Here is a 27,960-nt window from a genome sequence, read left to right as displayed (position 1 = left end):
CAGAACATCACTGAGAAAATGAATTTTGTGTAAAGTTTTCTGCAGCTAAGCAGATTTACTGAAAAGCTGAATCCAAACCCTGGGTTCCAGTAGCTACCTCCTGTTCTAACAACAACAAATCTGGGCAAGACTTGCAGCTCTAGAGCTTTAATTTTGGTGGGGAGGGGGTGTGGTGGGTGGGTTTTGTTTTGGTGTTTGGATTTTTTTTAAAGCATTCAGTATTACTGACTGCAGCATTCCCATCTTTCCAAACACCACTGCTATGCTGCCTCCTTTATGATGCGTGTCTACCCTGATATTTGAGTCCCAGGTGTCTTGGACTCTTGGATTTTTTTGGTGTTTGGATTTTTTTTAAAGCATTCAGTATTACTGACTGCAGCATTCCCATCTTTCCAAACACCACTGCTATGCTGCCTCCTTTATGATGCGTGTCTACCCTGATATTTGAGTCCCAGGTGTCTTGGATTCACTGGCAACACTGAACTCACAAAACAGTACTGAAGACAAAGATATTATCATTTCCAGTTGGCCCCTGAATTCACTGTTGTGGCAAAAAACAACTTGCTCTTCTGTGTGTTTGTCACCCACCACAGCCTCACTACATCCTTAAAAAGAAATGACTAATTCAGGCCCATCTGGCTAATCTCCCCAGATTCCCTTTATAGCCTCTGCTCCTTTAGAGATTTAGAGAAGTAGCTTAGTATAAACTGCTCTGAAATACTCACAAGGAAAACTCTTCCTCTGTGTATTAGAGACATCTCACAGAATTTAACTCATTAATTTTCACAAACAGCTCCCCATCCTTCCCCTCCTGTCTCCAGTACTTCTATGCTATAGCACCTCATACCAGGACATCTCTAATTATCCCAAAGACCTGCCTTGGAGCAGCAGAAATCAGCAGATTTGTACCTACTTTCCAAGTTTGTTCTTACCCAGACGCTCTGAAACTTCATTTAAAACTAATGAGGGCAGCAGAATGGAGATCTGAGGGTAGGACAGGAGGGAGGTAACACCAGCAACAGTTTGCTGCAAATCATGGCTGAACATCTACAGAAATTCAGACCTGAAATTCAAATACCTCAGTAATCTCAATTCTAAACACTGAGGCATTTATTCACTGTTCTTGTGCGAGTCTCAGGCCTTGGACAGCAGTCACCACTTCAATCCTTGGCTCTGCTCTCCATCCCTGAGTGCAGGAGGTACCTCTATGAAAACCTCTTCCAAATTCTCTCCAATATCAACCTGTAGGGACAAGATTTCTCTACAGCCTCACAGCCTACTGAGGAAACACAAGCTTGTGACCTCAGAGGGACAGCTACAGCCTGTGTAACAGTGAGATCCAACCTCCTTCCTAATCTAAAGCTTTTTATCTATTTTTGACCATTCTTTTCATCCCCACAATATTCCTTTTCTGAAACTGCTGCATATGCCCACAGGTCTTCACACTGAGGGTGCAAAATTTACTCTTGATGCTTCTAAACAGAGACCTGCACAAACCCCTGATCTCCCATTCAGTTGTTTTGGGTGTTTTTTTTTTTTTTTTTGATGCCCCAGTTAAATTTCCAGAAAGCAGAAGTGAGAAAACTTTGATAATTAAGTTTCAACTGCTGCTCTGTTGGTAAGGCACTACAAAAAGCAAAGGCTGTAATGTAAATCCATCTCCAAACAATCCAGAGGTGTTCAATTACAGTGATATTCTCACCAACACTTTCATTAAATTTTTTATCCCCTTTTTAATCCATTTCAATGGTGGCCATAAAAACATGTAACAAGGGAGAAGCCATAAGTCAACTTCAATGAACAGCAGAATCAGGAAAAAGTGTTGGATTTGATATTATGCCAAGATGCAGTAAGTGCAAGCAGTATCATAATACACTATTAAATTTCCAGGAGGACTGTCTGTACAATTAACAGCAACCAAAAAGAATGATTCCTTTCTTTTTTCTTTTACACCAATATGTATCATTTCAAAATGCATTTTAGATAAAATCCAGAATAAAGCAGTTGCTAAGTAATGATGGCCTAACATCAATCCTGACTTCTCTTGGGTGCTTTAAAATGTAAAACTTCCTGAAATGCAACATAGTAAATTCTGTTTAATTGTGGAAAAACACTGTCACGTTGCTAAGCCGAAAAGACAGATAATTTCAGAAAGCTCACCAGTGATCTGAAGCTGCGATTTCATGGACAACCCACTGGCTGGTCCTGATCTGGACCCACTGCCAGCCATAATATGGGCTGGATCTTGAATCTGCATGAAGAGAGAATGCAAACATTTCAATACTCAGAAGCTCAAAAATTCATCTGGCTTTTGACATGTGGATACATTACAGTGCAAACAAACCCACCATACTTGGTTTTTGTCTAGTTCCTTTCAATTTCCCAAAGTACAGAAAATCCTTTACAAAGGGCTCAGTCTCTGTTACATGACCTGTAACTATTCAGGTTCTAGGCAAAAGAGGTCTTTTGATTATGTCACTTCAATCTGTGAATTAATGAGTGAATAATGTTCTAATTCCAAAGTTTGCTGTACCTCTTATGTCTAAAACATCTGCCTGTCTTGGTGTCATAAATCCTGGGTAGCTTTATCTTTCTGTGTCAAGTACTACTTTGTTTTTAAAAATAAACAAACACCACAATCCACAAGCATAGCAAAAAGACTGAAAATAAATTATTAAATTAAATAGGGAATTTCAAATTTAGAGAAACCCGCTTTTATACCTTGTTTGATTTTACCTGGTCAGAGCAAGTCTACAGATAGAGGCTGTAACACTACAAAGCACTTAAATAAAAAAGGAAATGCATCACTTTTGAAAGAGAGCAAGACAACTTCCAGTCACTGCACAACTTTTCTTGGCACCCCCCAACCCTCACACCAAGGCTGGTCTGATCCTCCCAGCCAAAGGCAGCACAGGTTCCTCCTTGCAGTATTTGGTTTTGGGGGGGGCAGACAAAGTGGGCAGTGTGCATCATAGAGCTTCCAGAGAAATTAAATTGTGTACTATTACATTAAACACAGTCATCACTCTGGAAATACCCAGATACCCCTGTCACCTATTCATTTTTAAAACACATTTCACCTCAGCATCTCTTACCAACTCCACTGCAAAAGGAACAGCTCGCTGGATACAACTTCCAGAGCACTCCCTGCATCCCTGTCATGCCCTGCTCCCTCCTCCCACACCATCTCCCTGCTCAGAGCCTACTGCAAACCATTTGTGCACCTCTCTGGGTGCCCCCTCTCATGGGGCTCAGCTGCTGTGGCCAGGGAGCTGCTCTGCAGCCCTGAGCTGCCACTGATGCTCTGCTTTGGGCAGCCACCAGACAGGATCCCAATGCAGAGCAAACATCCCCTGCCAGCCCTCAAGCACTTTTCTGCACACATGACTTCCAGCAAGGAAGGAAAAGTGTTATCTTAGGCTGCTGCTATCTGTATCGTGAGTCAAAAGACTCCATTTATGAACCTGCAGCTGCTAACACCACAAGCAGTTTATCTAACCCCAAACATGTTCAGCCACGCCAAGTGTAAAAAACACCACTCACTTGTGTTAAAATGTTAGAAGTTTAATAGTAATAAAATAGTAATAAAACTTAGAACAATAAGAATTTGGACGATGCAAGTTAGGACAATAAATGGCAACAAAAAAGCAAAGAATTATGGACACCTGGGTGCTTTTGCATTCTGCCACAAAAGAACACCTTGCTAACAAAGGATTAACCCTTAAAAGCAATAGCCTATTGCATATTCATCTATCTCATACATGATACAAATATTCCTTTCAAACTACGGGTATTTCTGCTTAACTTCAACTCCCCCCATCTTGTAGATCAATCGCTGAGGTTCCTTGAAGTCTGGGTTGTCCTGATAAGGAGGCAATAATTCTTCTCTTGGGATTTTTGGTGTCTTGTTGCTGTTATCTCTTTGTGAAGAATTTCTTGATTATCTTATCCATTCCTTGAGCTACCTACAAAAAGCATCTTACACCACATAGTTTCTATTTTAATATTATGTTATAGCCTCAAAACTATAGCTACCACATTACTTTAAAATAGATTAATACAGCACTACTTAAAAGAGACTAATAGAGCATAACTTCCCAACATAACACATATAGTATTCATTTTACTATTTGCATTTTTCACACCAAGGAAACCAGAATTTGTGCAAGGAGATCAGGTCTCGGTATGGCAACTTTCTTTTTGGAGGCTGTGATTTGAAGCAAATGTCTGTGACAGTGACTATGGGAATTGTAACCCCATAAGTGTTTGAAAGTTGTGAAATGGGTAATTTTTGCATCCTGCAGCTTGCTGATGCCAGTGTTTCCTATTGCAAAATGTGACCCCTCCAAAAAAGGTACTAATGACTTGCTCAAATAGTATTTGGTGTTATTAGTATAGTTCAATACTGTTACTAAATTTCAGATGTGAATCACACAAATTTAAATCATGTTAGAGTGAAAAAGATTTTTACCTAAGTTTTAAAAAGTAGCCTAAATTTAAATGATTTAGAGGGCAATTTTTAATTCTGCTCCTGTGACTGGTTGTCCCAACCTCCCTGGGTATCCTTTATGCTGTATGAAAGCAATCAGATCACATCTAGACCAGCACAGACACACTGGATAGTCTGAAGGAGGTCAGATTTACAAAAGAGCTGCCAGTTCCCACCTGGAGAAATAACACTGCACAGAATACACCTGGGATCCCTGAAGGGGATCCCTCTTTACTGAACTCCCACACTAAGCATTTACAGCATACAACACTCATTCAGAAGCACGTGTTAAAGCCAACTTTGATTTCTAACCCAGCAACTACACTCATTAAAATTATTTTAGTAACATTTGATCATTTTCATTGAGAACATGCAAAGAAAATCTAGCAGCTTAACCAATTCTGAAATGAAAGTCCTGCAAATGCCTGCTGAGCTAACACATGTGGAAGGATAAATGTCTATGATGGGAGACACGGCCTTCACCAACAACCAGCTTCAGGAAAATTCCAGGAGTACACTGCCTGCCAAAACTTCTAAAAAACAAGAAACTGTACTACACATTGTTTAGTTCTCTCAGCTGCTAGAAAGTTTCTAATTATTTTTGACCAATAAAACTGAAGAGACTTATTTTATTGTACTCTTGCTAAAATCTAGAGGCTGCACACCTATGGTATGCTCCATTAATTAACCAGGAAAAGCAGAGTTCCAGAGGAAGAAGAAGGAAGCAACAATTTACCTCTGCCCTGCACTTCAACATCCTTACCTCTCTTTCCATGTTTTCCAATACCTTGACTCCAGCTCCTCTTCTACTCCCCCTAAGTGCCTGCTGAGAAAGACTCCACAAGCAGAATAGCTGGTTCCATGCCAAGCTTCCAGCAAGGAATCATCACAGAAAACACACTGCAGCTTTTCTCTCAGCTGGGCACTAATTTAAGTCCCTTCCCTACCATGCATATATATATTCTTGATCTGGATTTTTCACAACTCATAGAAATTTCATCAACTTCTCTACCTCCATCTCCATCAGTTTCTAGCTGGAATGAATTAGTAATTTAGAAAGTCTGTAGTGCAGCACATGGGAGAATGGGAAGAGAGAAGGTGGAATTATGTACACCTAATTCTGTTAGGAAACTAAGCTAAAATATACTGATTAGCCAAAGAAGAATCTCTGGTGATTAATGAACTAGACTTAGAAAGAAGCAAAAGAGTGCAAAAGGCAGTAATGCCGTCAGTCACACATATTCAGCTATTGTCTATTTACATTTAATTTTTAACATTTTACTTGCCTTGATTTATGTAACAAATACACCAAACAGATTTTGTTTGTGTGTAAAAAACTACTCTATTAAAAGCTGCAGACGATTTCAACTCGGAATCAGCCCAGGGCTACTTGTAAGCCTAATCACAAAATTAAAAAACCACTCCTCAGTCATTATTAAAATACTTCCATCTAGTTTTATTGTAATAGAAATGGTACTTAGGAATGTGAAAAGCAAATGTCTTTATAAAGTCACTGTAATGCTACAAGCACTTTCACAAGTTGAAACTGCCATTCCAAAGCTGAGAATGCATGTTCAGGTTTTTTTCTGCAGTAGAAAATCAAACACATCTTCATGGATATTTAGGATTTTGTGTGGTTTGGGCTGGGTTTTGAGGTTTTTTTGTTGTTGTTTTGTTGCTGTTGTTGTTGGTTGGTGTTTTGTTGTTCTGGTTTTGTTTGTTTTAAATTATGGAAAACTCCTATTGCCATTTTTCTCCCAGATGCTGCAACTCACTTCCAAGAAGCCGTCAGAATCTGAAATTTAGGAACATCAGCTGAAAGGTTTGAGAGCTGTGACAGAATGACTGGGGCAATGTAATGGATGTTCAGAGCATGATCAGGTAAGTATGATTTTCTCAGAAATGAACAAGACAAATTATCTGGCATATAAAAAGATAGAATAGAGACAGAGTATCTTCTTGCAACTAAAAATAAACCATTGAAATAATTGTCTGAACTTCCTCGGTGGCTGCATACCTGCTCCAAGGGAGGTTTGGTTCTATAACATCCTACCATAACATGTAAATTATTAGATAAATTATACTCATCTTCATAATTGCATGCACCATTGTTGGTACTCAGGCAGGTTTGAACAAACACTGCTTAAAATAAACCTGCCTCACAGCAGGAACCTCGGACCATCCTTTTGGTTCCTGTTCTCTGAATCCCACCTGCAGTGCTTTCCCAGGAGCTTCCCCCTGGCCTGGCCCAGTGCTGCTGGGCTATTTTCATCCAAGACAACAAACTTCCACCACAGTTTACAGTGTGAGGGGTAAAAGAAAGAGGAGAGTGCGACCCAAATGCTACACTGGGAGAAAAGAAGGCAGGAAAGGAGGATCTCAGTTATTTTTCTAAGAAATCACAAGAAAGCTGCTTTTATCCCCACCCTTTTTAGTGCTTCGTGGTTAAACCAAAGGAAGGGAAGAGCTGGGCAGGAGCTCCTCAAACCACAAAAATCAGGGATATAGACAGAAAAAAAATGCTATAAACGGATTGAGAGACCTTCAGTGTCACACCAATTTAACTTGGGTGACTTTATTCAGCACTGGAATTTATCTGCTAAGGAACCAGCTTACTGAAGAAGGTAATTTTGTTTTGTATTTATTTGAAAGGAGACACTGAGGTGAGAATGAAACCCTGTGACTGTATTCCACATGCATAGCTTTGGAAATATGTTGGCACATGCTCTTTATAATTTAAAAAATACTGAAATAATTGCACATTGTTGGCTGCTTTAAGTCTTATGTTTAGTAATTAATTTTAAGAATAGGCTAAGCTGCTCTTTGCAGGTGTTCCTATTCAAAGTGCATTTGCAATTTCAATAATGGAGAAAAAAAACCTGCATAATGAAAAAAATTCTATTAACATACCCAGTAATTTTAAAAATGGTTTTGAGAACCTCACTATGTAACAGGAATACAGACTTTTGGGAGAAACCATAAAATATACAAAATTTTGTTCAGAAAACTGCATGTAAAATGTAACATGCCCCCTTTATCAACAGGTACATGATAAATACATGCACTTTTTTGTGTGGGAGTAATTATAGAAATGCTTCCTGTTCTTCCCCCCAAACACTGAAGCCTCTCTTTAACTGAAGGCATGCATACTGGGGAAGAGGTTTTTCTCTTTAATGTTAGCTATAACTACACAGTGAGACAACAGGGAGTTTGGCAACTTACTTGCTTAGCAAATTTGCAGTTACTTTGACTGTTCATCTTTAAAGTAAAATGTGGTTTGACAAAGCTGGTTTTAGTGGTTTACACATTTTTTTTCCCCTAAAATAAGTTTTAAGGACGTGGTCAGGTTTGCTCAAACAAGTCAAAAGACAGAAAGGAAGAAACTGCTGAATAATCAACCAGGGAGAAAAGAATAGACACAGATTATAAGAGTGTTGAGTACACGTTGGAAAGGGAAGCAATTATGAGGTTTGCATCACAGGATATTTATATAAGGAATGGATCAGAGAGGTTTAACACAGAATGCAGCTTGGCTCCCTTTGGCCATTACTTTGTGAGCAGCACTACATCCATCTACTTCACCAAGAAGTCTGGAGAATCCAAGCAGTCTGTGCCAGAATACAACTGCTGGAATTTCAAATGCCCAAATTGGTTTTTATACAAATGTCAGATACATGATGGGTCTGAAAACAGGCCATGGGCTGGATTACTGAGCTGTGTGGTCCTGTCTCTCCTGCCATCAGAGGCACAGCTCCCTGCAGCCTCCATGCTCAGGTTATCCAGGTACAAAGCCAACATCCACACAGCTGCTCTGAGAGAAACAAAGAGTGATCCTGACTGAAAGATAAGACTGGAGCCAATTCAACACACAGGCTAAAAATATGTTTGTGGGGAATACAGTTTAATCAGTTTGGGAAGCAAACCAAGTGACATGACCTTCAGAGGCTGCAAGGAGGGACAAGCAAGATAGATCAACCACAAAACAAATGAAAAAGAGGCGCCCAACTTCTGTCCTGGCTCTACAGTAGACTTACTAATGAGAAATCCTTGATGCTGAAGTAGAAGCTTAATCTACTACCCTGTCTTAAAATTGTATATTTTTTTTCATATCTGAACCATATCTACAATATATATGACCTACTGTACTCCTGGCTCAACACAGGAATCACTTTCTTGTTACAGCTCCGTACAGATGATCACCCCTTCCAAGGACAGTGGTATATCAAGAGTCAGAAGTTACATCTTCTCTAAATCAACAGGTGAGATCTCTAATTCCACAAGTGAGATTATCTGTATCTGTTCTCCAGAGCCACCATTCTGAACTTTTCTACTGAATCTTTTACTGCTATGAACAAACATACCTTATAGAGAATGTAATGAAGATGCTAAATTGAGATGAACAAAGTAGGGATGAAAACATGCATAAATCAGCTAAACAAGAGTTAAAATGGCTTTGATTGATAACAAAGGGCACTTCTTACAAGAACAAAACAGGAATGTTTGTGTCAAGGCCAGGATGCCTTCACTCTGATAAGACTCCAGCACAGATGCCTGACCAGCAAAACAGCCTGTGCTTCAAAGAGGAGAGTGCCAACAGGGTTATGTCACATCACATATGTCATTCCATTTCCTGTCAGCCCAACAGGAAAACAGACTGTAGCTTTAAAGAGATGGGTATTCCAAATAAGGAAAAAAACAAGCAGCAGTAGCCTCCACTGAAGATTTATGGAAGCTGAAGTAAGCCAGATTCTGGAGCAAAGGACTAGCAAAAAACAACTCCTGACTCCCAGAGGATATAAAATATCCATATGTGAAGTAGTTTGTTATCACCAACAGGAACCTGGAGCACAATGAACAGTGACAGACACCATTAGTTCCATCCTCCCCAAAGCACAAAAGAGACACTGACTATCCCACCTCAACACCCAGAAATGTTCTGGTGTCTGAGAGTACACATGTGAGAGCATGAGTTAATGAAATGTGTGAGAGGGTGTAAGTAGTGTGAGATTTTAAAGATTAATATCACATTATCCCTGGTAAAGAGAGTGAGATTCTTTACCCTGTAAACTCATAGTGAATTTTGTTTAACTAACTTCCTGTGACCTCAGTGCAACATGAATGATGAGTGTGACACTATATTGATATACAACAATGGCATCAAAAATGATTGTCATAAACAGATCTTAAATTACAGCAGCAAACACTAAGAAATTACATACTATCAACCTTAAATACCTTTTCTAGAAACAATTATTTAGGCAAAAGTAATCCTCAGCACTGATTCCTTGTTCCTAAACACCTACCACTTCAAGAGAGAACTGAGCATGGAAAACTCTTCTGAATCTGAAGTTTTTAAGTTGGAAATGTTGAAAAAAATTCCTTCTGCCTACCAAAGCAAAGACATTGCCCAATGAAAGGCAGAATAACTCTGGAAACGTTGTGGGCAGACATCCAGTGATACTCACTTTAACTTTTCCCTGAATACCTGGGATCACCAGGTAGGGTTCCTTGTGCAAATGGCACAGGTTAGAAAAACTGGTCTATCAACTTCAGCCTGAGGAGAAAAATGCTTCCTACACTGCAGTCCAAATTCAACTGTCTTCAGGCCTCCCAAACTGGAGACTTACAGCAAAATTATAAAGAATTCAGTCATTAGCATTTCTCTGGAACAAGAAGCCTGCTTGTGAAACCTGCACCTCAGCAGAAATAGTTCACACCACTTTTTTCTACACACATGTAGCATTTGATTCTGAATAAAAGAATGGGGAAAAGACAATGTGTAAAGAAACAGAACTGCAATATAAAAAATTCCAAGAAAGACAAACATAATTTGACAGTTTTTCACGCTTTCAGTAGATCAGAATTTCCCCAACCACAAGCTGTTCTTAGACTAAAACCGTGGCAGGCAGGATAGAAGGGGTAAAACTGGTATTGCCACCAACTCAGACAACTTCCCAATGGATTTCCTTCCTAATTAGGAGGATGTTAGCTTTTACTAACTTTTAAGAAATGCTCAAAGAAGGGAAAAAAGGAAAAATGTACATGAACATCATATGCCTTCTGCTTCATTTCCAAAAGCCTGGCAAGAGCAGACACTGCAGAGAGCTGCACAGGATAATTAAAACCATTTGTAAAAACAAAGAGATGGTCTATTTTTGTTTCAGCCATTTCCTTCTCATGGTACAATCCATTTCAAAGAGGACAACAATTCATATATGCAAACCAGTAAGCTAGAACTGGTTCACTGCTGTAATCTTCAAAATACAGCAATACTTAAACTGGCTGGTTCTTAAAGGCTGCCACTGGAAAACATCTATGAAACTTGGCATGCACAGTAACCCCAGTACAGAGAATTAAACTAGTATTAAGATGACAGAGGAGAAGGCAGTGAAACTGGAATAGTTGTAAGTCACTACCACAAACTCAAACAGATTTTTGAATTACTGGATTTACCCATATAAACTGGACATTAACTGGATTAACTCCTGCGTTTTACAAACCACTGCTTTTAGAAATTAATTTTGGCCTTTAAAATTCTTTGCAAAAAATCTTTGGTAATCACATCATTACAACACAATGCTGCACTGACTCAGAACTCTTTCATTCTAATGCTTCTATGATGAGGTTTCAGGAAAATTTCCCAGGGGGAGTTCATGACCAGAACAAAGTCACAATCTGTGGAGTGGAAAGGTAAGTAGTTACCTTGCTACCTGCACAAGACAAATTGCTTTTCATTCAAGAAACCAGATATTCAATCCTGTTCCTTTATAGATGAGAGTTCCCAGGTGTTATCATGGGCTGGCAACACACAAGGTAAAAGCTCATTTATAGGGCACTGTGCTATTTTATCTAGCTCATGATGGGTAGAACTCTTTCCTAGGCCCCCTTTTCTGGAAGAGTTTTAACTCACTGCTGGCTGCCTTTTCTCAATGGACACTCCTAAAGGTGTGAGCACACAAGAGTTTCACTTATCAAACACACCTAATCACAATTGGTTGAGGAGGCAGAGTGATCACCTGGCAGCCGGCCATGGTTAACCCACCCCATTGCTCTGCTGTGACCATCACATTTCTTACAGACTGGTTTCAATGAAGTTCAGCTTGCAAAACACAAATTAAACCCACAATCTGAAACCCACCAGGTGACAGTATTGTGAGCAGAGAGTTTATGCCCTTGAAAGGTTAAAGTCCTAGAACTGGGAATGATTTGACTACAGGGAACCAACTTCTCAGAATGAGCAATACTCTTCTTCCACAGGGAAATACCCTTTTAGCATCTCCAAAATCCCTCTGACCTTAAATATTCCTGTTACTAGGACTGTTAGATTGTTGGTCTAGATCTCTAACAAAAAAAGGCTAAAGTTCTAGCAATCAGAGCTCTCATATCTTGTAGAAATAAATTACAGCTTCCCTCTTAATTCTTCCACTTCCTTGCACTGTGAACCATGTCCTACATGGAGTTTTGAGGAAACAGAGGTTAAAGAAATATTCTGTGCTATAACTTTAGGGATATCCTTCCTCAGAAATAAGACAGACTGAAGCAATGTTATGAACAGCATGTATTTCCCTAACAGGCAATAAAACATTTTGTATTTCACTTTTAAAAACTCACAACTGTTACATTTTGAGGTTTCTATAAAGAAAGTACCTAGAAAGTATAAACAGTATTTTTTCACTGGTAACCTTGGAAGAGAATTTTCTCCAGGGAAAAGCACACAGTGTGGCCAGACACTTCCAAGCAGTCACTGTTAAACTGCTCTGACATTAACCTGACCAGGTATCTGAGAACATTTAGTGCTTTCTGTAAACTGCAGCTGCTTGATAAACACAAAACCCTACAGCACACAGCCTCAGTTATGGCTCACCCAAGTAACATCCCACCCTGGCTGTAGGAATACACGTATCTGTTTTGTAATTCAGAGATCAGGTTTCCTAACTCACATTTTATCAGAAAGGACGACTTTGAGACCTAAGAAGCACTGAAGAGAAGTACCACGAGGTAGTTAACAAAACAGTTACCCAAAACAATAATATTTTGTTCCATCTGCCCTGTAAAAGCTTATTTAGCCCTATAGTCATATTTAGTTTCAGTTGGCTCAGAGGCAGAGAGGCTCCTACAAAGCAAAAATTCCAATCTTGAGCATCTCAGTCAAATATTCATGGTGCTGTTCACAACAGGTTATTTTAGACCCTACCATGACAGCAGGCAAAGGCATCTTCTGAAGAACTTTACCCAAAGTCCCTTCCTGCCTGTTGCTATGGGAAGGGGAAGGAAAGAATTTATCTGGAGGCCTCTGCTTATCACTGCTTCAGCTGCATGACACAGTAGTGAGAAGAGACAGTCACATAAATCCACAAGCTATAAGCTACTTATTCATGTTATTCAATTAATTTTTGATTAGGGCAATGAAATGCCCTAATTATCTTAATGCGATCACTCAGAGGAAAAACATTAAGTAAAAATTTTACATTATTTCCCCTCCTTTAGGCAATTTTCTTACTTATAATCTATTAACTGATGACTGCCTGGAAGAGGTATTTCAACAGTTTTCCTGCAATCCAAGAAGTCAGTGGAAGCAGTACGGAAAAACAAAAAATTAACACTTATATATTTAAAACAAAGGCATTCATGGATTAAAACCATGAAATACATGAACAAAACTCGAAAAGATGAAAAGACACCAGAGTAAACCCCAAAATTTTGCCTGTTATGAAGCACCCAGATAATTAAGGAGAAAAAATACACAGAATAGGCACTGACTTTGAAGTCAGGGTACCTAATCTTGTGAAAATTTTCACTGAGGATGAGAAAAGCATGCTTGGTTTAAGTCTTGGAGATTCCTGAAAACAGTCTTAACAAGTGCCAAGCTACATTTATATCTTTACCTCTCAGAACCTTTCCATGCATTCCTGCTCTTCCCTATGTTGTGCGCTTAAGCAAAACATGATCTAAGAATGATCTGAAAATAACATAAATGAAAATGGGTTACTAAAAGACCATATGAGGATATCTTAAAACAAGAACACATTTCTAGGAATTCCTTTAAATTTCTTCCTTTTATTTTTTTTTAATAGAAGCAAACAATAATTTGGGCTGGAAAGGGCCTCTGGGGGTAATCCTGTCCAACATCCTCCAAAACAAGGTACATCACTGTTAACCCAAGCTGCTCAAGTGACTTGTAGAAATGTTCACTACACTCAACTAAGAGCAAAATACAAGTTATAATAAAGGCATCTTAACAGACATTTATGCTTGCAGATACAACGAGAAAAAAGTGAGTGGCTCTGAGGCTTTACACAAACACATACTAGGGCATGAATGTGCATAATGCCTTCCATCCTTAACATGTCAGCCATCAACATCTCCATACCACACTGCTGCTAAAACCTACCAAGGAAACTAAAACACATTAAAAATGAAATTGCAAAAAGATGCATTCCTTAGAAATTTTATTCCTCTTGATATTGGTGGTAAGAGATTGCTCATGGTCAAGATTGCTTACTTCTGTCAAAACTTCATACCACAAATCAAACAGCTTCTCTAAACCACAGGAAAAATCTAACAGTTAAAAAAACAGCCCAAACATTGTACATGACAAGATTTATTTTGCTACATGATTTAATTCTTAGAAGTGCAATAATTTTTTCAGTGTATGCTTGTACATTCATTTCAGATGGCTTTGAACTGAAGGACTGAGAAGAGTTTCCAAGCTAACTCCTTTGGAAGGATTCTCCTGCTCAGTTTTTCAGCTACTCCTTTAACACCTTAGGATGTGTATTTCTCTGCACCTTTGATTAATAACAATCTATATAAATGCTTCAGTTATTCTCAATTTAGGTGGGTTTTTTTTGTTTGTTTGTTTCTTCTTGAAGACTTTCACTGCTGCCTCATTTTCAAAACTTGTTCATATAGTACACATTCAGAGAAAATTAAAATAAAAAGAATACTAAAACCTGTATTTAAGAATAAGACTACTTCAGCTTATCCCAGCTAATTGCATTGTCATATGGCTTCTAAGCTTCACTGCAGGAATTACTTGCCAAAACAGATTCCTCTTTTCTTACAGACCCATTTTCACCTCCTGCACTGTGATATTCTGAAAAACTCTGTGCCTACACCTTTCAGAATCACTGTAGTCAACCTGTCTCTTTTTTGCTGCAGCCCCTTTCACAATGGCATAGCCATTTCCAGTGACGGTCTCTGAACTCCCTCATGAGGATTTGCTGTGCCCACACTCACAAGCAGTGCAGTGCAACAGGAATGGCACCAGGCAGGAAGGTCTGCACATCTGAAACCCACATGGGATATGTTCTTGGAGTTTTAGTTTGACAGCTCCAGTGGGATCCCACAGTCCAACACGAGCAAGACCACAGCTTCCAGTTTACTTTCATCCAAAAGCAACTCAGCTTCCTTGATCCAAGCAGATTTCACAAGTCAAATCAAGTGCAGTCTGTGAGAACATTCAGTGGATTAATTTCCAAAGTGGACTCCTTGTCCAAATTAAAACAATTAAACCACTAATGAAGATTGTTTCTTTTCCTGTTCTCTCTGCTATGCATTCTGGCCATGAGGAAAACCTCCACAGGTCTCTCATATTCACTGACTCAAGTTCACTCTTTTTGCATTACTTCTGTTCTTCTTTAATTCCCTGCACATGGACATGAGTATTTTCTTGTTTGTCCTTGCTGGGCCCCTTTCTTTCTGAACTGCCACCTTTCATTCCATTCCATTCTGACAGCTTCAGAGGAGATTTTTTTCAGAATATTTTCCTTTATAAAATTATAAAAAGGAAATCCCAAAGTTTCTCACTCTCCATCAGTGGGACAGATGTGCTTTTTCTCCCTTCTTCTGTGCAAAATCAAGGCTAGAAAATTGCTTCTACAAAACTACTAGGAAGTTTTAACTGCTGTGCTCTGGTCTAAGAAAAAACAGAGTATTTAGTCAAAGAGATTAAGATTACATTTAGACTGTATGTCTATTCAATACAAATGATGAATGCTGTAGGTAAAAAAAGGTCTGTCATAAAGCACAACATATTTGTGTCATCAAACAGGGTAACAGATTGTCTCCCTGAGGCCTAAGTGATGAGCCAAACTACAGAATTGCTTGTTTCATGTGGAAGGAGGAGCAGTCACTGAGTACCACTATCTGTATAAGCACAAATGGTTTTTTACCACAAGGAGTATAAATTTCCAGAAGTATTCAGCATCTAGAAAGATGGTGAAGAGCTGAAGTTTCTTCTCCTGTTTATTCTATGCATTAGAGAAAATCAGTGAAGCCCACACTCTGTGCCACACTGAAGTGAAAAGTCCAACTCCTATCAGTTGACTCTCCACATTCCTGGTACTGAAAAAACCAAATGACACTCCTTTCTTTGAAATAGCAAGAAGGATGATCCAAGACAGACTGATCAGTGTCATCTCAAATCCAGGGAGGTCAGGGAGCAAATTCTCGTAGGAGCCATTCCAAAAATAATGTGGACGAGAAAGTGATTTGTATTAGTCAGCATGGCTCTATAAAGAGGAAATAATGTCTGACAGCTTTCTTTGAGAAGATGACTTGGCAGCTGGGACAACACCATTTTCTACAACATCCTCACACAAGGGGATGAAGCAGGGCCAGGCAGGACTAGGGGGTAACTGCAAGCCTGGATGAAGGGCAAGGTTCCCAGGGCTGGGATCAGAGGTGCACTGCCCAGTTAGAACCCAGGCACTGGTGCTGGAGCCCAAGGGTACAGACTTGACCAGCACTGTTTAAGTTCCCCATTTATGACCTGCACCCAGCTCACCCTCAGCAAATATGCTGATGGAACAAAAATTCCACAAGGAGAAGTGCAGAGTTCTCTACATGGTGAGGAATAAACCCATGAACCAGTAAAGGCTGGGGGGCAGCTGGACAGACACAACTCTGCAGAAGACACTGGTGCTGTTGTACATGAAGCAATGCTTCCTCACAGTGACAACAAATAAAAGGGTTGCCAGCGTCCTGGATTAGGAAAAAGCATCACTTGCAGCATGAGAAAGGTGATCATTCTCTTTCATTCTAATTCTAGAATTAGAACCACTCTTTAGGTTCCCCAAATCAAGAGTGACACAGATGGACTGATGTGACACCAGCAAAGGGGTACAGAAACAATAAAGTGATTGGGAAGAGGCTGAGAAAGGTAGGATTGTTAAGCCTGGAAAGGAGAATGATCAGGAGGATCTAATCAGTGTGTATAAATACTTGAAGGGTTAAAAGGCTGAAGGCAGACTCTCCCTAGCAGTACTCGGGGATGGGACAATAGCCAGCAGGCACAAATTAAAATGCAGGAAATTCAGCCTAAAACCAGGGGATGGAGTAATTTATTTTTCTGTGGGGTGGCTGAAGAGCAGAGAACTTGTCAAGAGAGGTTAAATCACCTTTCTCAGAGCCATTCCAAACCTGACTGAACACATTACTGACCGCTCTAACAAGCCTCGCTCTAAGAAGATGAATTTGGATCAGCCATGTCCAGGAATCCCCGCCAACTTCAGGCATTCTGTGATTCTTTCGGTTCCCTAAAACAACCTCAGTAATTCCTGTTGTACCTGTCCTGTTTTTCTTTTTGAGTCTCTGTCCTGTAGCAGATTCCTCCTCTAAAGAGACATCTATCAAGCTGGTCATGTAGGCTATTTTTGTTTTTCCAAACTGAGGATCCCTTTCAGTGCTCAGTTATTAATACAGCTTTACTAGTTTGAATAGAAAGACACAGATTGCATAAATCAGCATTGCACTTTCTTCAAGTTCAGTAATGTTCATCTTGAACATCAAGATTTTAATTTCTACAGCTTTTCCTATGTCCTACACTAAAATTCAGTGCACAAGTCTGCACCAGGTATTTCTTCTCACTTTTAACAACTACTTCCATTTCCCTTATTGCTGCTGTGTATTATAACAAACAGAGCAATATGGCTCGAGTGAATTTCCTACATGTCCAGCACTATGCAGACCCAAGTGTTAGCCAGCTCCAATTAATGACAATCAGGTTACATGAAACTGAAAAATATCCAAAAGTCAACTGGTTCAACTGTCCCAACATAAAGCTGTTAGTGGACACTTTATATGCACACTGGTTTCCTGGTTTATTTTCTTTTGCCCTAATAAAAAACCTCACAAAAAATTCACATATCACTGCCTTGGAACCTGTGCTATCCCATCGTTATAAAAACAACATCAGTGATGAGAAAGTCATTAAATATCATGGGTGATACTCTGTTTATTCAAAAAGATATCATAATTTGTCCATGCTTTCATGTATTTCCTTCATGTTAACTTATATGGCTATTATTTACCCAAGCAAATCTGGACAGTTACCTGTATGTTGTTCCCTATCTCTCCCATGCTTCTTTAAAGCCACTGTCCTGGTACTTTCAATCAAACTAATTACTCTCTTTTACCTACAAAATATCCCATCTGTGACAAATTTAGGCTGGAGAGTCGCTTAAAGGATCCTCTAACAGTTTCTAAAAGCTTCTCCTGAGTGTCTATATAAATTAGTCCAAACCTCAGTGGGAAAGACTGGCACTGAAGTTTCACTTATGATACTAAAACTAAACAAACATGATGCTGTCAAAATCCCCACAATGTCTACGCAGGTAACTTGATTTTGGAGGTATAATATAGCTGCATAGCATAACATAGCTGCCTTTCCCATCAATGTGCTCTTCTACCACTTTAGCCTGATGATTTTCACACATCCACTGAATTTCCCTCATTTCCCAGTGCCTACATTTATCTTCCCTATCTCGTTAGTACAGACATACCCACTCAGCATCACAGCTCACACTACTGCTTTAAGTTACTTTCCAATTAAAAAGGTGGAAATAGTCAACCTCCATGAGCAATTTTCAGAAACTACAGAACTTAATTTGATGCTTATGGGAAGAGATAAAAGACTGGTATCACTGGATATGTTAAGAGAACCACTTTAACTTATTTGACACATTATTTTGTGACTTGTCATCAGGAAAAAATCCATGGTTGTTGTATTACAGCTATTTTTAAAAATACTTCAAAGGCATTACTTTTGAAGTGTGTTCTGCCAGTTGATGGGGGCAGTTTAAAGGACAAACGCCAATGGAAAGAGTGGTCTTGTTTGACTATGAATATTAAGGCAACACAAAAGTAAAATAATACATTCAATAAAACTACACTCTTGGCTTTAGCAACAAGCAAAAAGAAGCAAGGTAATGCACCTAATAATTGCTGTATGAGAGACAGGATAATGATTTGGAAAGATACATCACCAATTGCCTAAATACTCCACCATCATCCAGAGCCCACAGTCACTGGGGAGCCCCGTTCTGCAGGAAGGACCGAGAGAACACCTGCTGGCAACTGGGAAAGTCCCACGTGGTGCATCCACCCATGAGTGAGGTCTCCAAATTCCCTGAAAATGGGTTTTTATAGGCCCAAATCAGCAAGTCAAAGTGACCTGATGATATTTTTAGCACAGAAACTCCTGGATCCAATGGCACACTTCCCAAGCAGCAGGGGCCAGAGCTTGGCCAGAGCCCAGGCCTTGGCTGGGAGGGTTTTCCCCTAAAATACCCTACAAACCAACCTCTATTCATGGCAGTTGGGAAAGTTTCTTAAAATGATACATTTCTTGCAGATAACTACACACGGTTATAGAGAGCTAGCATAAGCATCTGTGTTATTTATTTTTAGCTAAATAATACTGATTGTGTTAGTCACATAATGCCCAGGGTTCATCTTTTAAGTCAACTCTGGCTGAGGCCTGCTGCTCAGGCCTAAGCACATCAAAGTGTCAATAAGAAACATTTTCTCTGCTGTAAAATAACACAGTAAAACAAAATATGAGGCCACCATCTTCTGTTTCACCATCCACCTTGCAGCTCTGGAACAAGTCCCTTCAGAAGCAGTTACACATTCAGTTATTAACAGAGGGCAGCACCTACAGAGGATTTCATAATCTCCGGCCATTAGTTTTACCTCTTATTTACAGCTCAGTGCTTGCTTCACATTATTTCCCCATTCCTTTCTCAGAGCTACATTTCATTATCAATGGTTCGTACACACACCTAAACAAACCTGCAAAAAGCTTTTAACTCTGGGGAATGAAAAAAATCCAAAAGCTTGACCATGCAATTACCCAATTACCTGTAGTGATTACTAAGAATGACAACTTCAGCAGCCATTACAGTTGTTGTACATGTTTATATGGTTGTAAAATTGTACAGCCGTAATGTTTTTAAAAGTAGCTTCTGGAAAGACTGTTGTCTAGCAGCAAAATGTCAACCCCGACCATCTCACCTGGAAGCCTAAAATGGAGCAGATGCAATTTCCAAAAGTGCAATGCTGGTGTCTACATGAACCTTAACACAATTTTTCAGGATGTTCTGTGCAGGACTGTTCAGTACACAATGCACCTTGTTTTAAGTGTCCAATAGCACCAGTGAAGGTTTAATGAGCACAAAATTACCTCCCTGTGTGGGTATAGCAATGAAGAGAGCCCCCGACACAGCTCCACTCCTTTGCTCCCAAGAACACAGCTAAAAAGGCCTATGGAGCTTTCATGAGATATTGCCCATAAAAACTTGCTAAACAGATCATCACTGCAGGTACCTGAGCAATAAACGAAATCGAAACAGACTGCACAGCTCTGCAATTCAGCCTGGCAAGGCTCATCAAAGAAATGATGAATCATTCCCTACTACCAGCACCAACCACATATCTGAAATGTGCTGATGACTTCAAATCTCTTGAAAAAGAAAGCTCTTTGTCGCTTGCTGCTTGTACCTGCTTCAGCAAAGTAGAGGGTGTAAGACAGTTCCTGTTGATTGACTCAGCTGTGGGAACAAGAACTGCTCTAGACAATGCACTGAAATTCTCACAGGTAAGGTATGACTACGCATGCACTGCCCCCTAAGAAAAAGAAGCTGCTTCTCTGAGTATTCTTGAACAGTAGAATCAAAGAAACTAGAAGTGGAAAGCCAGTACTTGGAACAAAATGAAATGATATTGCTATGTGCAAAATTCAGTGTCAGCTGAAAATAAACGCTGCATTTTTCCAAACTAAATTATTTATTACTTAAGTAAATCCAAAAGATGCAATGGAAAATAGAATTTCATGGAGGGGAGAAAGTATTGAGATTATTTAAGTCAACCCTGAGGTATCTGAAAGTCTGCTACGGGTCATTGTCTTTTCCAAAACCGCAAACTGCCGCAAGCAAAACCTTTAATTCCAGAGGAGTCATCTTCATGTTTTCTAATTTCACCAGAAGTCCAATACCTGCTCCTAGAAATTGTTTACAAGTGACCAGATGGCAACTGGTCAAAGTACAGCCATGGGTGGACAACAAAGGCATCTCAACCCTGCAAAATCTGACAGCTTGCTAAATTCCAGCTCATGCCTCTCTGTAAAATAAAACAGAAACTATAGGAGAAAGGTGGCCTAGAATTGTACCACTATTCCAATATTCTCAACACTTCCATTAACCTTGGGTTTTCTGAGGCTGCCCTAAGACTCCTTTAACCTTTATAAAAAGATAAAGCAGATGTCAGAAATCTTAATTCTTTCAACTAAAGTAATAAGTAAATTCCTTAAACAAAAGTTTCAGTCTTTACATCCTAGATCTTCTATGTGAAAAACTGACAATTGCACATTAAATAAAAACAAAAGAACAAGATTATTTTCTAACAACAAACATTGACTGTATCCTTCAATTTCAAGGGACTTGCCTTACAGCTGGGATACAACTGGAAGCTCAAAGGTGGGTGAAGAAGCACAGGACTGACTCCTAAACCAAAACTTGTAAGTGAACCAGAGGTAACTGCACCACCTACACATGTCAGCAGTGCAGCTACTGAGCAGTGAAGATGGGGAATTATCCTCCTGCAGCTGGATACTGCCCAAGGAGTGGGCCCCCTTCCCCGTGACACTCCCCTGTCTCACAGTCCTTCCCTATCTTCGTGTCAATTCTAGTCATAAACTGACATTCAAGGACCTGTTTAATCCAGGAAATCTTCAGGAAAAAAACCCTGATAACTGTGAAACTGTGTATTTTTTAAAAACAAAATAGGCATACTTTGTATGCCCTGGCAAAATATTCTATGCGAGGAGAGTAATTTATTGTGACCACACTATACCATATATCCACCCCTCATGGCTTCCCTGGCCATACATCATGTGGAACACCAAAATGGAACCCACACACTGGAGCAAAAGAACAGGCTCATAGGGTTAGAACACTGTGCAGTGACCACCTCAATCAGCAAAACATCCTTACAGATACAAACCTTGAGTCTGAACCATGTGAGGAGTACTGTGACAACTTTCTTCTAAATTCTGTTCAGACACTATGTAGCTTGCATTACTGTGTGAGATTAGAAGTCATGAAGGCAGAAATACAGAATATGAAATATAGAGTTTACTATTTTTAAAACAGGAAGTGAAATTCCAAAAAGCAAAGAAATCCCAGCTGTGATGCAGACTCTTAGAATAAATCTCATCCCTATTATTACTGTGTCTAAGTCCCCTCCTCTGTCACCTCCCACATCAGCCACCCCTAACTATGAATTTCACTTTGTTGGTGTCTTCTCCACTCAAACACAGAGTGCACTGGGCAGCTTCCAGCCTCGAAACAAACAGGCATTAGTCTTAAAATATTTTCACCTCTAATATCCCCCTCAGGACAGTGTTATTTTGTCCACCTTGCAATACCCCTCAGGACAGTATTATTTTGTTCACATCACAGATGTGAAAGCAAGATGTTGCTTAAATGTTATTTTTTTCTTTAATAACTCAAACTCTCACTAGTGCCTTAAATCTTGTAGTCCAGAGAGCCTCATGATGAGTGGAAAGGAAGGGAAAGCAGAAAAAAGTCATGAGATGCCACGCCACACCTCACAGGGCTATGTTTAAAACCTTTAAACCATGGAGAATATCAAATAAACCACCAGCAATGTCAACAGGTCTCCACATAGAGCAAATCCACCTGCCCAAACCAGATTTCAGAACAGGAGTTAAACATCCTGATTCAATGGGTGCACAGGAGAACAATGAGAACACCGCTGCCTCACGACAGCTTTTTCATTGACCTGAACTCAGTTTGGTTCAGGCAAACGTTTAATAAACGCAGCGTTGCTGTGGAAATTGGTCTTTTTAATACTCACAAAATGCCTCATCGGCATAAAGCAAAAAAAAGGTATTTTAAAATCTTACTGGTAAACTCAATTTAATATGCACAATGTGGAACATGCCAATTACATGCAGGATTACTGCCTGTGGATCCTAAGTTTTCCTCTGTATCTTTGGGTGATGATCACTCAAATGGAATTAGAAATGTTACATGTGGTGAGTATTCCATCTGAAAACACAGGTGAGAGCTGTTTAGTTTGGGCAGCTATGGAAACTTCTTTCAGGTAGAGGTGAGGTGATCAAAGTGTCTTCCTTCAGCATTTCCCTCCTCTTTACCATTACCATTATACACGTTATTTCCATTCAAACAGCTGGAAAAAGAAACTGCTCTGAAAGCTTCATCATTGAAGACATCACATGCACTGGGTCAATCACAGACATTTAAGAACCAAAGCAGCTTTGTGATCTTTGAACTGGTGTCTTTAATGTTCCTTCCAACCCAAACCATGCTGTGATCCAGATACAAAAAGCAAGTCAGTGTCACACAAGTCTCACTTTTTATCTTCTAAGCTTACAAATTCTCCTTTCTCTCATTTCCTTTATAAAGTGCCCTTCACATGCAGGATTGCCCAGGAAGTTTTAATCTGAACAGAAAGTAAAGGGTGTTGAGGTAAAATCTGGTGAAAATATGCAGCTCACCACTTTCACAGAAGTTAGCAAGCCTGGTTAAAGATTAGCCCAAATAAATTACCATTTTATGAACATTTTTATATATTGGTCAATACATTTCTTATCTAGTCTCTGAAATTATATACTTACAGCAGTAGAAAATACACATGTACATATACAAGGCACATACACTTGTAGAGACAAGCCTTAAGAGAAATGAATCAACAGTGATCCACAGATCACTTAACTCAGGCTCTGATAAGCCAAAGTAAAAGAAAAAACTTTAAGGATGAGGAATCCTTATCCAGAACAAACTTGATCCATCTATCTGCTTTACAAATAGATGAAAAGAGCAACACTGACAGAGCAAAAACCTCAGGGTGTCAGAAAAGTAGAAGAGGAATATTCAGAGCAACAAGTCTTAATACATTCAAGTGCTTATGAAGCCAGCAGTGAATAAAATAAAAAACTGGATAACTGAGCATTCTAACTGTTAAGCAAGACTAGTGATTATTAATACACAATTAAAAGTTAGCTAGCACTGGGGACTGGGAAGGCACTAAGCATGGATACTGACCAAAAGCATGTTAAAAATTAACACAACCCACTCTTCTGTGTCTCAGTCCACCTCTTCAGCTTGCTCAGCATTGAGCTTTCCTTCACTTTTTCCACTGAATGAGGCAAGGTTAAAAAGGGTAGTAAGTTATGAATGACTTGCCCAGGCAAAAGTTCCATCCCAATCACATGAAACTGAAGGGATCAAAGAGCCTATTTTATTTTTCTGAAAATTAACATGCTTCCAGTCACAAATTTTATATTCCTAGTGGATATTTCACTGTTAATGGCTATTTATTTGATGAATTAATGAATAAATCGAAGCAGATTGCAGGCCTGTCTTACCATCTTTTTCTGTTTAAAGATCACCTTAATCTTTCACTTGATCTTTCTCTTCCTTAGTAATAAACTTCAAAAAGATTACTAGGTATCCAGTAAATACTTAGGAAAGAAAAAATATGTGTAAAGGCTACCACTGAAAGAAAATTAGACCTATAAAGAATAGAAAACTGAGAACATGAAGATTTTATACAGGCTGATAGCAACACTCCTCTTGAAAGTTCCAGTTTCCATATTATGGGCTACCAAATCCAGAACCTGAGACCTGTACATTTCAGGTAAAGAAAGGTAAGTCACCGAACTCTCACTTCCTGATTAGAAAGGTTCTACACAATCAAATTGGAACAATCCACCTGAAGAGCATTGGCCTCTTCCTGCTGAGCAACAGCACCATTTGAGTCTGAGCTCCAGCTTCAGAACCAATGGTGTAAATGCAAACATGACAGGAGTTCTGTGCCTGACTGAAACAATCGGCCTCTCCCAGCAGCAGAGAATAGCTTGGGCAGGTGGGTGCAAGGCAGGAACTTTAAAAAAAATAAAAAATAAAAAAAAAAAGAACAGCAACATACCGCCAAATTTGAAAAACTATTTGAATAACCAGCACAACAAGATGTGGTATCGTGTTTCCTCAGAGGGGAGAAAAAAAACCTGCAGTGCTTTGGTGTAGTAAAAGCAGAAATTCCAGACATAACTTGAGAGCTGGTCATATGAAACAGGGCCCTGGCTTCTTCAAAACACTCTTTCCCAGTTTGTTGTAATACTTTCATTCCTATTATGCGTAATTTGCAATTCTTATGAAGAAAAATATCAATCCTTCAGCTCCAGCAACTCTGCACTACAGTAAAACCTGAGTGTCAGTCACTTAGAGAAACTCACCAAGTCTCTATTGCTTTAGTCTTCTAAGAGAAGGATGAAGCACCTTTCTCTCACCAAAACGTGCACTCAGAATTAGCTCAGCTAACAGTCCAACCAGGCCCAAGAAGGACTGCCTACAGTCTTTCAAAATACTCAAGTTACAAGACAGTAAAACTAAATATCTAGAATACTCCCAAGCTAGACTATAATCATGGTTTGTCTACTTCCCCTTTGAGGCAAGCACTCACTTCAAAATGCTTCTGCATCTGGGCAAAGTGCAGCCACAGCAAGGAACTGTGGCCAACAGTCCTCTGGGTTAGGCACACACCTTCACCTTCCTCAGTTGTGAGGGAATAAAGAAATTCCTGCAATTACATGTAAGTACAGCAGAATGACAAAAACTAGAACGTTACATGAACATAACTGGACACCCAAACAGAAAAGCTTAAAAATAAACTCGCAGAAGTGTCATCATTACCATGTGCAAGGGGTTTTTCTTCTACTCTCAGCCTACAGACTATTTTCCTTGCTTTTAAGAAGAAATCAAATTGGGTTTATTGCTTGAAAAGTACTTCACTATGGTCGAATATATTTATCACTTTGTTTAAACAGCTTAAACTCACAAAAGATGTTTATTCAGATGCTATCATTGACTGATACTGATAATGCTGCTGACAAACATCTCTTTCACATGCTGTAAAACAGAATAAAATTACGTTGTAAATCTCTCATGAAACATTTTTCAAGCAGTCTGTGACAAACTCTCTGAAAAAAAAAATATCAATTTAATCTCCTCAAGACAAACACCATGCTACTTTACTGCCTTTCTTCCTATTACCTTATGCTGTAGTTTTCCCCAAACCATTTTGAAACTTAAAGAAATAAGATAACTCATGTTTCAGGTTGGTTTCACAACAGAAGAAACAGAACTTTAAGAAAGGAGAGAAAATTGAGGGAAGAAAAAGAAGTGATGCTGCTTAACTAATAAATTCATATAAATAATCTTCTCTCAATCTCTCTTAAGCCCTAAAATAACTTTAATCTGTAAGAAGCTTTCAAAGTTAGCACTCAGAAGTCTCAGTTATTTTCCACTCTCGAATTATCTCTCACATCTACTGTTGTTTTAAAGACAAGAAACTCACTTTGGGTCTGAATGCTACATATTATTCCAAAGATCATTTGGAGGTGAATGCATTCAGTGCAGTGATTAAATGTCAGCTAAATCACAACTAAGAATGCACACTAGACACAGTCCACATTTAAACAGCTGTAGTGAATAGCAGGGTAATTGTAATGAAATTACAACTGCTTTGGACTTTCACTTCAAGAAAACAGAAAAGAATTTACTGTTTTTTCAAACAATACATTTTTAAGCATTAAAATCCTCAGAACCAAAGATGGCCTGTGATTCATGTTTCATTCTTAAACGCCTGTGCCTTTTCTCACGTAAATACAAGCAACTGCTGGATCTACTGTCACTCCCTCAGCACAGAATGCCTTCTTTCAAATACCAGTCCAGATTTCTCTCCACTTCTCTTCAAAAAGGTTGACAGGCAGGGTAGCAGAGACCAAGCAAAACAATGAGAAACTCACGCCAATAAGCAGCAATATATTGGGAAAAGACAGTCTAAAATACGCTGGTTTCTGACTTCTTCATGCCTAACTAAGCTATAAAGGTAAGTTTTGCTGGGGGTATTTCCTCAAGCATCAAGGGTAAAGGCTGCCACAACACAGGGATCCCAAACGCTACACCTGCCCCTTTCTCTGCATCACACTCAGATCAGAAGGTCTTCTGATAACATCACAAATTACAGCAATTAAAACAAGCTGAATTCTCGATTATTAGAGCAAACCCATCCTCGAACACCTTTGTCTGCTTTTATCTCGACAGCACTAGCACACAAGGTCAAAGAAAACCGGCGTGGGAGCGGAGGAGTTAACAGCCAGAACTTGTCCATGTTTCCAAAATAGAGCGGTGGCACCAACGATGCCATTCTGCCGTGTTTACAAGAGAGAACAGTTCGGGATAAACCTCTGGCTGTAGTCACGCTTTATCGCTAGGACACATTCCTTCAGCGTCCGACTGTACTCGGCCGAGATAAAGACACCGAAGCCCCGTACACCTGGAAGGAGCCCCGGGACAGGGGGGACACACACGGGGGAAGGAGGCTGTGCTGGAAGGGCTGCGGAAAGCACAGCCCTGAAGGGAGCGAGCCTGCGAGAGGGTGAAGGTTTAGGGGCAGATCCTGGCGACCAGGAACAGGGAGAGGCTGGCGAGGTCCGGGCGGGCAGGGACGCAACACTGCCGGGGACGGCTGAGGAAAGACTCGGAACTGGAGGCACCGGGGTGCGGGCAGGTGCCCCCGGCAGCCGCGGAGGGGCGGCGGGGGCGGACAGCGCGGGGGTCCCGGGATCGCCGCCCGCGTCCCGGGGAAGGAGCGGTGCTGCCCCGCTCCTAGTGCTGCCCCGCGGGGCCCGGGGGTACAGAGCGGCGGGTCCGCCCTTAGCGAGCCTCTCCAGATCCGGGCCCGACCGCGGGGTTCCCGCGCCCCCCGCAGGGTCCCCTCCCCAGCGCTACCCCCGTGCTCCCTCTCTACCCCCCGGCCCCGCTCCGCTCACCGGCCGCGGCTCCCCCGTCCCTCAGGTCCAAGATGGCAGCGCGGCCCGCCCGGCCTCCGGCAGCGACTTTGCTAAGTCGGGCGCGACGTGCGCAGGCGCCGAGTCCCCCGGCTGCGGCGCAAGGACCACAGCTCCCACCGTGCCCCGCGCCAAGCACTGCGCATGCTCAGCGCGGGCCACGGGAGCGAGAGGCAGGGACGGGAGGGGTGGGACCGTGAGGCGCTGTGAGGTGCAGGGTGACGAGCCGAGTTCCATATCCTCTGGAGCCAGCCTGGGGGCTGGGAGTGCTCATCCGGGGAAGAGAAGGCTC

The 27,960-nt window shown here is 40.4% G+C and overlaps 1 protein-coding gene across 4 annotated transcripts in view; it reads right to left on the bottom strand.

The window, feature by feature from the left end:
- Positions 1-27,715, bottom strand: part of ITCH (itchy E3 ubiquitin protein ligase) — a 58,235-nt gene extending 30,520 nt beyond the window's left edge. For 3 of the 4 annotated variants that reach the window (XM_036395598.2, XM_036395599.2, XM_036395600.2), the window contains exon 1: positions 2,161-2,333. In XM_036395598.2, coding sequence (XP_036251491.1) covers positions 2,161-2,257 — 97 coding nt within the window. In that variant the 5' untranslated portion in view covers positions 2,258-2,333. Of the gene's footprint in view, positions 1-2,160; positions 2,334-27,650 lie in introns of those variants that run through there. The other variant, XM_036395601.2, reaches the window with a different exon arrangement.
- Positions 27,716-27,960: the final 245 nt, after the last annotated feature.

This window comes from Molothrus ater, chromosome 17 (genome assembly GCF_012460135.2).
Source record: "Molothrus ater isolate BHLD 08-10-18 breed brown headed cowbird chromosome 17, BPBGC_Mater_1.1, whole genome shotgun sequence".
Classification (NCBI taxonomy): Eukaryota; Metazoa; Chordata; class Aves; order Passeriformes; family Icteridae; genus Molothrus; species Molothrus ater.
Note: the sequence above shows the minus strand (reverse complement) of the source record. Positions and strands in the feature narration are given on the sequence as shown.